General features: G+C 35.8%; 2 protein-coding genes across 2 annotated transcripts; both read right to left on the bottom strand.

The window, feature by feature from the left end:
* Positions 1 to 644: 644 nt before the first annotated feature.
* Positions 645 to 3,739, bottom strand: LOC110901223 (protein FAR1-RELATED SEQUENCE 5-like). The gene is made up of 6 exons (XM_035982263.1): positions 3,658 to 3,739; positions 3,608 to 3,613; positions 2,583 to 3,378; positions 2,289 to 2,487; positions 1,482 to 2,051; positions 645 to 1,409 (listed from the first exon to the last, which is right to left on the bottom strand). Exons 1-6 carry the CDS (start codon positions 3,737 to 3,739, stop codon positions 645 to 647), a joined length of 2,418 nt encoding a protein of 805 aa, XP_035838156.1.
* An 8,489-nt stretch (positions 3,740 to 12,228) lies between these two features.
* Positions 12,229 to 15,322, bottom strand: LOC110901224 (protein FAR1-RELATED SEQUENCE 5-like). Its single transcript, XM_035982262.1, has 6 exons — positions 15,241 to 15,322; positions 15,191 to 15,196; positions 14,166 to 14,961; positions 13,872 to 14,070; positions 13,066 to 13,635; positions 12,229 to 12,993 (listed from the first exon to the last, which is right to left on the bottom strand). The coding sequence occupies exons 1-6, from the start codon at positions 15,320 to 15,322 to the stop codon at positions 12,229 to 12,231; spliced, it is 2,418 nt and encodes an 805-aa protein (XP_035838155.1).
* Positions 15,323 to 15,793: the final 471 nt, after the last annotated feature.

The following is a 15,793-nucleotide window of genomic DNA, read 5'->3' as shown; positions in this document are numbered from 1 at the left end:
AGCAGCAGAACATGAAAAGACGCATGGAGCAGGTGTTTTTTAGTAGGTCTTTATGGGTTGACAATAGTACTACTTTTATGGTTACAATTTTTTGGAATGTAGTTAATAACAACAAACTTTGTGATTGCCATACTAGAAGCACGTTATGGTTTGGTATTTTGTTAATTTTTAAAACAGTAGAATAAAAGATTATGGTCTATTAGATTGTTATTATGTTTTTTTTTTGTTTTGTCAAACTACTTGACAAGTTTATAAAAAAATGATTACATGTTCAGTGGTGGTGTGAACACCCAAGTACACCTGTGTACTCCGGTGTTATCAGATAAGTACACAAAGTGTACTGCTTGCATGTGTCGATTTTTCCAATATACAGTAATGTTGCCTGAGACTTTGGGAAGCTTTTTTTCCATCTATATAATAACTGCCATACCATAACGAAAAAAAAAATATAACTGTTAGTGAATGTTGCCATACAATATACATGAATGTTACCTGTGTATTATGCATCGAACAAAACACAATAACTATTAGGCGTCAAACAATCACAAAAACAAATTATCAAACGCTAAAATGAAAATCACATAAAAAAAAGAAAAAAGTTCAACAAATTGGTTTCCTAATGTTTGTAAGTTCAAGAAAAAAGTCTAGCCGTCACTATCGTTATCCTCGACATTAGTACCGGTTTCGTCTCCTTCGCCATCATTACCGGTTTCGTCTCCTTCGCCATCAGTACCGTTGTCATCTTCTTCGTCGTACTCAGAATCGTCATCGTCTTCTTCCTCTTCAACTTCTTCGGTAGATGAATCATCCTTCGTTGGTTTACCTTTTTTAGTTGGACAATTCCTTTTATCATGCTTCCTAACCCGTTTCCCACAAACACTACATTTTCTTCTCTTTTTTTTGAATTTCTTTATTGCTATTTCCCTTGCGCCAACCTGTCGTTTATGCTTACCACAGCCTTTGTTACGGATTTTCTTCGGTGCAGTACACGAGAGCGCCTCTGGTATGGCATGCGAAAGAATTTCCTGGTAGACGACATCCTTCTTATTAATCTCCGGATCATATGGAACTTCTGCAAAGATCCTATCTTTTAAAGCTTGTACTTCTGCATCGAGTTCCTCTAATTTATCAATCTTGCCTCTCACTCTGTCTCTACACATCTCCAAATTCTCTAATATGTTGCGCCATAATCTTCCGCTACTGCTTTGATCAATAGATAACCTGTTGTCAATGCTATACACACTGCTAGGAATAGCATCTCTCCTCCATCTTGGGTGAATATATTGACTTGGAATCTTATGTATGTTATGATGGCCAAGTACGCAGAACACATGACGACATAGATACCCATTTCGGGTAAATCCCATACACTTGCAGGTAACTGATAGATCTTCTTTGTTAAACGTGACCTGCAATTTAATGGTTAGTTGCTGGAAAAAATGTATTAAATAAAAAGTATATTGTAAGTGTTAGTTGCTAACCTTGAACTCATTTAAAACTTCAGATGTTTGATCTTGGTGAGCAATCACGAAACAGTTTACTCCATCTAAGATTGATCGTTCAGCAATGTAACTATTCTCCTTACCCTTGACAATTTCCTTTTGGACATCGAAGAATACTTTTCTAGTATAAATTGCGTTTGCATGACGTTCGATCGGCCATTTAGTTTTGTATTCTGGATTAGTGGTGTCTGTTTGATGAGAGAGTTCACGTTGGTCATTTCGTAACCCATCGACGGACGTATCGTAGCACAACATAAACTGTACCAACGTATTGTGTGGACTAGAGTTTGATTTGAACAAATGGTTGGCGCTTTCGCACCTAGAAGTAGTCTTCATTAACGTACACATAGGTATTTCGCGAAAATATCCTGGGATCCACTGTTCACGAATCAAATACATCTCAGTCAACCAGGAATGCTCTTGCAAACCGTACTCAGCAATTAGTAAATGCCATCTCTTTTCAAATGTTTCTGGTTTGATGTAAACATTCCATACTAGTTTGTGGAATTTTTTCTTGATTTCCGCGTTCCTTTTGTCGTTACCCTTGATCTAGAAGATGAAGAAAAAAAAAAGATATCAGTATTGTAAAAATCCGATGTACACACGTGTACATAATAGTTATAGGTAATAATACACATGTGTACATGTAGTTAACAATGCCATATTTAAAACTATGTGTGCAAAGCAGGATCATTATGCTGTAGACATGTTTGTAGCGAATACCTTTGCTGGCAACTTTTGAATAATGTGCCACATACATAGTCTGTGGATGGACTTGTCAAATACGTTGGCGACAGCTTGTTTCATAGCACAATCCTGATCAGTTAATATCAAGAGTGGCTGTTTTCCATTGTGTGCTTGAAGAAATTTTTGGAGTAGCCATGTGTATGATTCAATAGTCTCATTATGTAACAACCCAGCCCCAAAAATTGTACATTTTTTATGATGGTCAACTCCAGTGAATGGCACAAAAATCATATCATACCTGTTTGGAAAAAAACTTATCAACTGTAACTGATAACTAGCAAGTGTTAAAAATTCATAAATGAGATTATTAAAACTCACATATTTGTATGATACGTTGCGTCGAACGCCAAAACATCACCGAACGCTTCGTAGTTTAGTTTAGAAACGCCATCGCACCAAAATATTAACTGAAGTTCCATATCATCAATATGGGTATCAAAACTGTAATTAACTCTATTTTCGCTTCGAGCTTTGAACTTGTCAATTATCATTTGGGCGTCTCTATCGCCAATAAAATCTCGAATGTCACGGCCACAATTTTTGTAGTCCACAACAGTACCGTGAACATTATGGTGACCACCTTTTATTGCAACATGTAACTTGTGGGATTTGGTAGGGCCAAGATTAGCATTGCGACACTTAGCTATGAACTCTTGTGTAGAAAAATCGAGCTTTCTTCGCTTTAGTGATAAGTCAAGATTCTCGGGAGAGGTAAACCCATGGTTGTGTTGTTCAACAAAACCATAGATTTCATAATCAGTTGACTTTTTTATACGGCGAAACTTCACACATGCCTTACAATCTGTAACTTTAACATTGGAACGGCGCGATGGTGAAGTTGAGTCAATATCATCAGGGTTAGTTTCTTTATGTTTATGTTTGTTCACTGGCGCCCTTGAGCATAAAACGTATCGCCGAGTCGTAATTATCTCGTTGCCTATTTTTACTTTTTTCGAAGTACCCAAACGGGTTCCAAATCCGGCAAGTTGTGCGTACGCCTCGTACATTGCAATTGCTTGTTCAATCGTATTAAATCTAGCTTTCAAAAACGGTTTGACTCCATGGGGGACAATGGGTGTCCAGTACCTAGTCCCATTTGGCGTTTCGTAAACATTGCTAGCAACCGACTCTGCCAAATTAAAGTAAAAATATTAATTCAAAAAAACAAAGACAACAAATGGTTTGGGGTTCCAAGCCCAACGAGCTCATGTTATTAACTATCTACATATAAATACCATGTATTATGCACTAGACCGTGTATTATACACATGTGTACTATCATGTTATACACTATTGACATGGAAAGAACCGTGTGTTATGCACATGTGTACTATCGTTATTGATTAAATAAAACATACCAGTACCTGCCGGAAAAAGATTAAAATATGTTCATCAATTATATTGTTACCTGGATGGTCCATTGTTGTAACAAATATATTATCGCCATCGTTTTGGTTAGAATTGATATTGTCGATTTCTGGGTCGGCCATGATTGATCTTGATACAACAGCACCTGCCGGAAAAAATATGCGAATACGTTGAGCAATTTATTTCAAAACGACATCAAGTGAAAAACATAAATAAACAGTCAAGTTGTCGGTCAATAATTCAATAAGTAATTGGAACATGTTCGCCGGAGATTTATTCCGGCATAATTTGTGATTTCCGGCATCTGACGGCGAATTAAGCAAAAAAAAAAAAAAACGAATGTTACAGACGATATCCAGCGATTAGAGAAGACTTACTCGGCAAAAATCAAAAAATCCGGCGATATTTTCAGGTTCTTGCAAAAGGTTAATGTCCGGCAAGATTTCAGTTTACTGAAGAAGACGACGTCCGACCACAAAATACTAAAAATCTCGAACTGTAGATGATATTTATCATGTAGAAACTTTGATCGTGAAGATATAATTTACGTGAGAAATATCGTAACTGAAGCTTATTATATGAAAAGATCATGAAACAAATTTTTGATAAATATAAAAAAATGTGAAGATAATCTTTAATAAAATTTGAAATCCTAAGAATCTATAATTTTCATTATTCTCGGATAATTGTAACTGAAATGATATTATGAAGTTGAAATTAATAAGTTAATAATTAAAAATCAATATTTATATGAAGTTACAATCTTACCCTTATCAGATGGATATGAAATCAATGGTTCAAAAGAGTTCACGCAGTTCACGCTGGAGAAAATGTTCACGTTTGAACCTAATCCTATATATATATATATATATATATATATATATATATATATATAGGGTGAGGTTCCAGCGTGAACAACATCCTAGACGTGAACTGCGTGAACTTATATAGACCGTTGATTATTATGATCTTGATAATCTTAGTTAGTGGCATGTTTGTAATTAATATGTTAATTTTTATTATTTTAGTAAAAGCAAAAGGGTAATTATGTAATTAGCTTATTTGGTCATTTTGCAAGATATTTGCATAATTAAATATGAAATCCCGTGATTTTCTATTCTTAGTTATGGTTAAAATAACAAAATCCCCTTTTTTAATATAATCAACATCGTATCTTTCTCCCTCACTTTTTATATTGTTCGCCGTCTACAAAGGCCAAAGTTAATCGGCGCCGGAGTTTCAATAATCGACGGGAAGTAAGCTTCGTCTTCAACAATCGATGGTACATATTGAAATCCCTTATCTTTAATTGCTTCAAATAGTAGTTGCATGTTAATATCCTTTTATTATTCAACTAAGAACCCTAATCGGAATTAGGGCATGAAATTTTTGTTGCGAATCTTGTGTAGTTCAGGGTCCGGTGAGTATACCAGTATATGTAGACGATAAGTACACATGTGTATGTTGTTTACTTCGTGATGTACACCGGTGTACATAGTGTTTATATTGTTATATCTGTTTTGTTTGTTTATTTTGATGGCTACATAGTTTTGTTTATGATAAATAGGGGTTTGTGCCATGTTTTTAAGTGATTTTAGGCTTGTGTGTTTGTTGAGTTATGTAGTAGTAAGATTTCATAGTTCACATGTGTAGTTATATGAAAAAATATAAAACACATTACTTCACAATATTACTTCACAATATTACCATCATCTTTCTTAAACTGTACGTCCACATCCTTTGAAGAAGCCGTCGGTTTCTTATAGTCCCTGGTTTCTTTTAACATCTTCGGTGCTTTTTTTTCAAAATAAATTATGTTAATCACTTATACAAAACACAAATTTATATAAAATTATAGAATATATAAATTTAACACATTTTCACCTATATTGTCCGTTTCTTCATCATCGGAACATTCAATGGGGCAATCTATCGTGTTACTAAATCTACTCGCCAACATACGCGCTATCCTCTCGCTTTTTCCACCTACAAAATTAAGTTATATAGGTTCCTATTAAATTTATTACCACCTACATTCAATCATTCTATTCGTGAGATCTTTCAAAATATTTAAAACTTACGTCTTCTCATTGCTAAGTTTCGAACCTACAAATGTAAAAACAAATGAAATTAATCATAATAAGGAACCAATGCACATAATAGGCAAAACATATCACTTTTCAACTCATCTTTATATCATACCCTACAGATGTGTACACATTCATATAACTACACATGTGAACTATGAAATCTTACTACTACATAACTCAACAAACACACAAGCCTAAAATCACTTAAAAACATGGCACAAACCCCTATTTATCATAAACAAAACTATGTAGCCATCAAAATAAACAAACAAAACAGATATAACAATATAAACACTATGTACACCGGTGTACATCACGAAGTAAACAACATACACATGTGTACTGAGGTTCCAGCGTGAACAACATCCTAGACGTGAACTGCGTGAACTTATATAGACCGTTGATTATTATGATCTTGATAATCTTAGTTAGTGGCATGTTTGTAATTAATATGTTAATTTTTATTATTTTAGTAAAAGCAAAAGGGTAATTATGTAATTAGCTTATTTGGTCATTTTGCAAGATATTTGCATAATTAAATATGAAATCCCGTGATTTTCTATTCTTAGTTATGGTTAAAATAACAAAATCCCCTTTTTTAATATAATCAACATCGTATCTTTCTCCCTCACTTTTTATATTGTTCGCCGTCTACAAAGGCCAAAGTTAATCGGCGCCGGAGTTTCAATAATCGACGGGAAGTAAGCTTCGTCTTCAACAATCGATGGTACATATTGAAATCCCTTATCTTTAATTGCTTCAAATAGTAGTTGCATGTTAATATCCTTTTATTATTCAACTAAGAACCCTAATCGGAATTAGGGCATGAAATTTTTGTTGCGAATCTTGTGTAGTTCAGGGTCCGGTGAGTATACCAGTATATGTAGACGATAAGTACACATGTGTATGTTGTTTACTTCGTGATGTACACCGGTGTACATAGTGTTTATATTGTTATATCTGTTTTGTTTGTTTATTTTGATGGCTACATAGTTTTGTTTATGATAAATAGGGGTTTGTGCCATGTTTTTAAGTGATTTTAGGCTTGTGTGTTTGTTGAGTTATGTAGTAGTAAGATTTCATAGTTCACATGTGTAGTTATATGAATGTGTACACATCTGTAGGGTATGATATAAAGATGAGTTGAAAAGTGATATGTTTTGCCTATTATGTGCATTGGTTCCTTATTATGATTAATTTCATTTGTTTTTACATTTGTAGGTTCGAAACTTAGCAATGAGAAGACGTAAGTTTTAAATATTTTGAAAGATCTCACGAATAGAATGATTGAATGTAGGTGGTAATAAATTTAATAGGAACCTATATAACTTAATTTTGTAGGTGGAAAAAGCGAGAGGATAGCGCGTATGTTGGCGAGTAGATTTAGTAACACGATAGATTGCCCCATTGAATGTTCCGATGATGAAGAAACGGACAATATAGGTGAAAATGTGTTAAATTTATATATTCTATAATTTTATATAAATTTGTGTTTTGTATAAGTGATTAACATAATTTATTTTGAAAAAAAAGCACCGAAGATGTTAAAAGAAACCAGGGACTATAAGAAACCGACGGCTTCTTCAAAGGATGTGGACGTACAGTTTAAGAAAGATGATGGTAATATTGTGAAGTAATGTGTTTTATATTTTTTCTATGGTTTTAAATTAAGGTTCTGTAAGTATGTTTTCTGTAATGTGCCCGTATGTGTAGAGGATGGTAAAACTGGCGATGGCCGTGGTGAAAGGCAGCCGCTGAAAAAGAGGGAACAACCGTGCGAACCGGGGGTGATTCACGGAAAAGGCAAGTAAACAAAAATTACAAAACTTTAAATTGTAATGTAAAAAACGCTGTAATGGTTAATGCAGATGCATCCGGCGAGAGTCAGAAGCGTTTTAAAAGTTTAAATGGGTGGCAGCGAGCGAAAAGGTTGTCGATGAAGAAGGGTAAAAAAACAAAAATGAAGCCCGTTCGTGTTCCGTTTTCTGATGTACCAGATGGTATATGATTTGTATTTCAATTTATAGTAACTTTAACTAGTGTGCTAGTGTGATTGCATTTAAATGAGTTTTAAATGATTGTGTACAGTTGTTATCAAAGAAAGTCAGGGTACGCAACGGACTAGTGAAAAAAGTAAACCGACTGGCGTCAGTGCAGGTATGATTTATTATGTGAATGTACACATGTGTACTGTAAGGTGTATGTAATCTGGAAATTATTTTCTTATCTAGGTTCGCGGAAAGAAGGTGGTATTGGAGTGTCGGTGGGGTCATCATTGGATGATAAAAAAGAAAAGGTCGAAGAACCCAACGGTAACTGTTTTTAACTAAATTGTTGTATTCTGTATGGTGTTTTACTAGGCTGCTTGTTTATTTTTTGTTTACTTTTTTTTTTTAAATAGTTGCAGAAGACGATAATAAGGATAACGTAGTTGATGTGATGTTCAACTTGAAAAAAAGAAAAAACAAAAAATCGCCAAAAAAGCTGAAAAAAAAAGTGAAGGCAGAGGACGATCTACCAACTATACGAACTAGGACATCGCCTAATAAGCTTTATGAAGCGGTTCGTGTTATGAATAAATGGCAACGTCAAATCGTCAAGGAAATGGGTTTTGGACAGTTTTTGGGATTCAATGTCAGCGAAGTAACTGCAAACCTTGGACATTATGTGGTAGATATGCTAGACACTGATATAATGAAAATACATATTGGCGATAGGCATATAAACGTAGACAAAGAATCGGTAAGGAAAATATTAGGTTTACCAATAGGTGAGACTAGGGTGGCAAAAAAAAAGAAGGGTGAACCTGGTCATCCGTTGAAAGACAAATGGACTAGTAGGTTTGCCAAGCGTCCGATTAGTTTTAAGAACATAGTAGATAAGATCAGAGTTGATCCTTATGAGGATAGGTCAATGTTCAATATAGACTTTGTTATGTTGATGTTATCTACAATGATTGTTAGTACAAAAAATGGGAGCGTTATGTATAACATCCTGGATTGGTTTTCTCCTGAGAAGGAATTCAACGATCATGACTGGTGTCAACTTATGATGGATGCTGTGAAGTCTTGTAAGGATGACTGGGACAGATCCGGAAGATTATTTTAGGGGTCCGCTCACTTATTTGGTGGTATGTTTTACATTTAACTAAGTGTACACCTGTGTATTTTATGGTAAAATACACAGGTGTAATCAACTAAGTTTGTGGTTTTTTTAATGCTGTGTATATAGTTATTGTATCTTGAGGCCACAACTTGTCCCGGGTTTGAAGATACACACAACATGTCTCCTCTACATTTTTGGACAAAAGATAGGATGAGTATGCGTAAAGACCAGGAGATAAAGAACGGTGGGTTCGGTTTTGGTGAACTAAGAGAACTCCAAGAGTTCCATGTAGAGGGTGATGTACAAGTCGAAGAAGAAGCGGTTGACTTATCGAAGGATGAAGTGGAAAAGGGTCCAGTATCCTTCGATACATGTTCAGTTGAGGTATGAGTTAGATGTTATTGTATGTGTTTTACTGCAGAAAGTACACTAGTGTACAGTTGTTATAGTTCAATTCTAAGATTTTGTTTAAATGTGAAGGGATATGTTGCAAGCATTCTTGCGATGTGTGACGATGCAGAAAATGTTAAAGGTAAGATGGAGGTTGCGATAAACCAGTTAATTACTGGTTATCCGAAAAGTGATGATGTCATTACTATTCTTGCGCGATACAAAAGCATATTCAACAGATCTGCAGTTGGTGATAAAGGCGAATCGGACGGTTTTGTTAGTCCGACCGGGGCTAAAAGTGGTAAATAATATTATTAGGTTTATTAATTAATACGTGTATGTTTATTTAAGTCATTGTTAGAGACTTAGTTTAATATAATTGTTTAGGTGCGAATGTATCAAGCAATGTTGTAGACATGAATGAAGAGGTAGGTGGTCTCGGGACGCCTCATATAGCATCAACGTTCACTCAGGTTATCATGAAATCAGTGGATGTTTTGGAGGAAGTTATGGAAGGTGCGTATGATACGCAGAAGGTGAATGACATTCCATCTTTCAGTCTTGGATTCACACAGGATGACTCGGGGCCGCAAAATGCTGTGAGTGATAAAATTTCAATTATGGAAAAGGAGGCGGAAGTCGAGGACACTAAAGGGAAGGGAAAGCGGAAAAAAAAGATTTCGAAATATGGGCAGTCTCCCTTCATGAACAGATCCGTGAATATAGACTCCTGGTTGGATAAAAACGAAAAGGTTTTATGGAGGTATTTGTCATCCTGCGCTAGCGATGCCGAGTATGTATACCTTTAATCTCGATTTAGTACTCAAATTTTTCATATTTTTTCCCAGTTTTAATAATTTTAGATGTATGTTAGGGTTGCCCAACCAAAGCAAAAGACAGCGAAAAAGGCAGGGAAAAGTGCTGTGGTAGAAACGGAACTGAACGAGGTTGCGAGGACAAATGCGTAAGTGTGTTTTTTTCGGTTATGAAAAACTGCCTGATTTTTCAATGTACACTAGTGTATAAGTTTGTAAATTCTAGGAAATATAGGAAAAGAACATTTCTGTGACTATCGTTTACGCATATGTAGGATATAGATGTTGGTTATACACATGTGTACTTAAAGACACACACCAAAAATACACATATGTACTACGTGAAGGGATATAAATTACTGTGCCCTGGTGCATTTCTTTGACTTTCAGAATGATTCAACATTGTATATAATTAACACAAATGTTAGCGTTTTGGGTTTGGGTCAAATATCATGTGTACTCGGTAGTTGTTTTGCAATATTACACATGTGTACACATGTGTATGTGGTTTGATACGCATGTGTACTAATTTGATTGTCACACGAATAAATGTACAAGTTATTAATCGTATTGTCTCGTGCTGCAGAAAATTTGTATTCGAAACTGAAAGCGGCGTCGGGCTGTACCATTTTCAAATGGTAGATTTACTACCTAGTAGATGGATCAATGCTGGAGTAATAAATTGCTTTGCGTCAATGCTAAACTTTGAGGAAAAGGATCGAATTGGCGGACCAAGTATGTTCGGGCAAGCTGATAAAGTAAAAGGAACAAAGCCGCGGTTGTTCGGCCATACAAATTGTTTTGTAAGTGAATACTTGTATTATAATTGTCAAGATAATGGTAAAGTTTGCGTGGCCGATTATTCAAATGTATGTTGGTCGTTATTTCTGCGTTCAGGACGAGGATATCTTATGGAACGGGGAGCACGGTGAAGCTGGGCGTGTTGATAAATTCAGAAGTGCCTTGTTCTTGGTTATTGACCAAAAAGAAACGTTAATGAGTTTGTCCGAGTATTGCGTCATATGCTTTCCAATCCTTGAGCATGACCATTTTTACTTGGTGTGCTTTGATATGGAAATAAATGCCATAACGGTAATTGACAACATGGACGCACGCGAAAGCCCAATCCACCTGATCAACGACGACAACTTCTTCCGAAAGACTACGCCTTACAAAGTGGTATGTATGATTTAAATACATAAAGTAGTTCAGTTGTTTGTGTACACATGGTTACTGTTTATTACATGATGTTTTTGTGTTTCAGAAAGATATTTTCTGTAAGTATTTGAAGATGGTGAATCATCCTAAGAGTGCAGAAATTGAGAATGCGGACGTGGTAAGGTTGGAATTTGAATGGAAGACAGTGAACAACACCGTGGATTGCGGAGTCTTTGTAATGAGGCATATGGAGACGTGGTTCGGGGTAACTGCCGATAAGTGGGATAGTGGCTTCCCACTAACCCATAAGGAGAAGAAGGCGACGTTGACACGTTTGAGGAAAAAGTACGCTATAAAGCTAGTTACTTCAGAGGCCAACAAGCACCGTGGGCGCGTATTAGATGAAGCAGCAGAACATGAAAAGACGCATGGAGCAGGTGTTTTTTAGTAGGTCTTTATGGGTTGACAATAGTACTACTTTTATGGTTACAATTTTTTGGAATGTAGTTAATAACAACAAACTTTGTGATTGCCATACTAGAAGCACGTTATGGTTTGGTATTTTGTTAATTTTTAAAACAGTAGAATAAAAGATTATGGTCTATTAGATTGTTATTATGTTTTTTTTTTTTTTGTTTTGTCAAACTACTTGACAAGTTTATAAAAAAATGATTACATGTTCAGTGGTGGTGTGAACACCCAAGTACACCTGTGTACTCCGGTGTTATCAGATAAGTACACAAAGTGTACTGCTTGCATGTGTCGATTTTTCCAATATACAGTAATGTTGCCTGAGACTTTGGGAAGCTTTTTTTCCATCTATATAATAACTGCCATACCATAACGAAAAAAAAAATATAACTGTTAGTGAATGTTGCCATACAATATACATGAATGTTACCTGTGTATTATGCATCGAACAAAACACAATAACTATTAGGCGTCAAACAATCACAAAAACAAATTATCAAACGCTAAAATGAAAATCACATAAAAAAAAGAAAAAAGTTCAACAAATTGGTTTCCTAATGTTTGTAAGTTCAAGAAAAAAGTCTAGCCGTCACTATCGTTATCCTCGACATTAGTACCGGTTTCGTCTCCTTCGCCATCATTACCGGTTTCGTCTCCTTCGCCATCAGTACCGTTGTCATCTTCTTCGTCGTACTCAGAATCGTCATCGTCTTCTTCCTCTTCAACTTCTTCGGTAGATGAATCATCCTTCGTTGGTTTACCTTTTTTAGTTGGACAATTCCTTTTATCATGCTTCCTAACCCGTTTCCCACAAACACTACATTTTCTTCTCTTTTTTTTGAATTTCTTTATTGCTATTTCCCTTGCGCCAACCTGTCGTTTATGCTTACCACAGCCTTTGTTACGGATTTTCTTCGGTGCAGTACACGAGAGCGCCTCTGGTATGGCATGCGAAAGAATTTCCTGGTAGACGACATCCTTCTTATTAATCTCCGGATCATATGGAACTTCTGCAAAGATCCTATCTTTTAAAGCTTGTACTTCTGCATCGAGTTCCTCTAATTTATCAATCTTGCCTCTCACTCTGTCTCTACACATCTCCAAATTCTCTAATATGTTGCGCCATAATCTTCCGCTACTGCTTTGATCAATAGATAACCTGTTGTCAATGCTATACACACTGCTAGGAATAGCATCTCTCCTCCATCTTGGGTGAATATATTGACTTGGAATCTTATGTATGTTATGATGGCCAAGTACGCAGAACACATGACGACATAGATACCCATTTCGGGTAAATCCCATACACTTGCAGGTAACTGATAGATCTTCTTTGTTAAACGTGACCTGCAATTTAATGGTTAGTTGCTGGAAAAAATGTATTAAATAAAAAGTATATTGTAAGTGTTAGTTGCTAACCTTGAACTCATTTAAAACTTCAGATGTTTGATCTTGGTGAGCAATCACGAAACAGTTTACTCCATCTAAGATTGATCGTTCAGCAATGTAACTATTCTCCTTACCCTTGACAATTTCCTTTTGGACATCGAAGAATACTTTTCTAGTATAAATTGCGTTTGCATGACGTTCGATCGGCCATTTAGTTTTGTATTCTGGATTAGTGGTGTCTGTTTGATGAGAGAGTTCACGTTGGTCATTTCGTAACCCATCGACGGACGTATCGTAGCACAACATAAACTGTACCAACGTATTGTGTGGACTAGAGTTTGATTTGAACAAATGGTTGGCGCTTTCGCACCTAGAAGTAGTCTTCATTAACGTACACATAGGTATTTCGCGAAAATATCCTGGGATCCACTGTTCACGAATCAAATACATCTCAGTCAACCAGGAATGCTCTTGCAAACCGTACTCAGCAATTAGTAAATGCCATCTCTTTTCAAATGTTTCTGGTTTGATGTAAACATTCCATACTAGTTTGTGGAATTTTTTCTTGATTTCCGCGTTCCTTTTGTCGTTACCCTTGATCTAGAAGATGAAGAAAAAAAAAGATATCAGTATTGTAAAAATCCGATGTACACACGTGTACATAATAGTTATAGGTAATAATACACATGTGTACATGTAGTTAACAATGCCATATTTAAAACTATGTGTGCAAAGCAGGATCATTATGCTGTAGACATGTTTGTAGCGAATACCTTTGCTGGCAACTTTTGAATAATGTGCCACATACATAGTCTGTGGATGGACTTGTCAAATACGTTGGCGACAGCTTGTTTCATAGCACAATCCTGATCAGTTAATATCAAGAGTGGCTGTTTTCCATTGTGTGCTTGAAGAAATTTTTGGAGTAGCCATGTGTATGATTCAATAGTCTCATTATGTAACAACCCAGCCCCAAAAATTGTACATTTTTTATGATGGTCAACTCCAGTGAATGGCACAAAAATCATATCATACCTGTTTGGAAAAAAACTTATCAACTGTAACTGATAACTAGCAAGTGTTAAAAATTCATAAATGAGATTATTAAAACTCACATATTTGTATGATACGTTGCGTCGAACGCCAAAACATCACCGAACGCTTCGTAGTTTAGTTTAGAAACGCCATCGCACCAAAATATTAACTGAAGTTCCATATCATCAATATGGGTATCAAAACTGTAATTAACTCTATTTTCGCTTCGAGCTTTGAACTTGTCAATTATCATTTGGGCGTCTCTATCGCCAATAAAATCTCGAATGTCACGGCCACAATTTTTGTAGTCCACAACAGTACCGTGAACATTATGGTGACCACCTTTTATTGCAACATGTAACTTGTGGGATTTGGTAGGGCCAAGATTAGCATTGCGACACTTAGCTATGAACTCTTGTGTAGAAAAATCGAGCTTTCTTCGCTTTAGTGATAAGTCAAGATTCTCGGGAGAGGTAAACCCATGGTTGTGTTGTTCAACAAAACCATAGATTTCATAATCAGTTGACTTTTTTATACGGCGAAACTTCACACATGCCTTACAATCTGTAACTTTAACATTGGAACGGCGCGATGGTGAAGTTGAGTCAATATCATCAGGGTTAGTTTCTTTATGTTTATGTTTGTTCACTGGCGCCCTTGAGCATAAAACGTATCGCCGAGTCGTAATTATCTCGTTGCCTATTTTTACTTTTTTCGAAGTACCCAAACGGGTTCCAAATCCGGCAAGTTGTGCGTACGCCTCGTACATTGCAATTGCTTGTTCAATCGTATTAAATCTAGCTTTCAAAAATGGTTTGACTCCATGGGGGACAATGGGTGTCCAGTACCTAGTCCCATTTGGCGTTTCGTAAACATTGCTAGCAACCGACTCTGCCAAATTAAAGTAAAAATATTAATTCAAAAAAACAAAGACAACAAATGGTTTGGGGTTCCAAGCCCAACGAGCTCATGTTATTAACTATCTACATATAAATACCATGTATTATGCACTAGACCGTGTATTATACACATGTGTACTATCATGTTATACACTATTGACATGGAAAGAACCGTGTGTTATGCACATGTGTACTATCGTTATTGATTAAATAAAACATACCAGTACCTGCCGGAAAAAGATTAAAATATGTTCATCAATTATATTGTTACCTGGATGGTCCATTGTTGTAACAAATATATTATCGCCATCGTTTTGGTTAGAATTGATATTGTCGATTTCTGGGTCGGCCATGATTGATCTTGATACAACAGCACCTGCCGGAAAAAATATGCGAATACGTTGAGCAATTTATTTCAAAACGACATCAAGTGAAAAACATAAATAAACAGTCAAGTTGTCGGTCAATAATTCAATAAGTAATTGGAACATGTTCGCCGGAGATTTATTCCGGCATAATTTGTGATTTCCGGCATCTGACGGCGAATTAAGCAAAAAAAAAAAAACGAATGTTACAGACGATATCCAGCGATTAGAGAAGACTTACTCGGCAAAAATCAAAAAATCCGGCGATATTTTCAGGTTCTTGCAAAAGGTTAATGTCCGGCAAGATTTCAGTTTACTGAAGAAGACGACGTCCGACCACAAAATACTAAAAATCTCGAACTGTAGATGATATTTATCATGTAGAAACTTTGATCGTGAAGATATAATTTACGTGAGAAATATCGTAACTGAAGCTTATTATATGAAAAGATCATGAAA

This window comes from Helianthus annuus, chromosome 13 (assembly GCF_002127325.2).
Source record: "Helianthus annuus cultivar XRQ/B chromosome 13, HanXRQr2.0-SUNRISE, whole genome shotgun sequence".
Lineage (NCBI taxonomy): Eukaryota > Viridiplantae > Streptophyta > Magnoliopsida > Asterales > Asteraceae > Helianthus > Helianthus annuus.
This window is presented reverse-complemented; position numbering and strand designations above follow the sequence as displayed.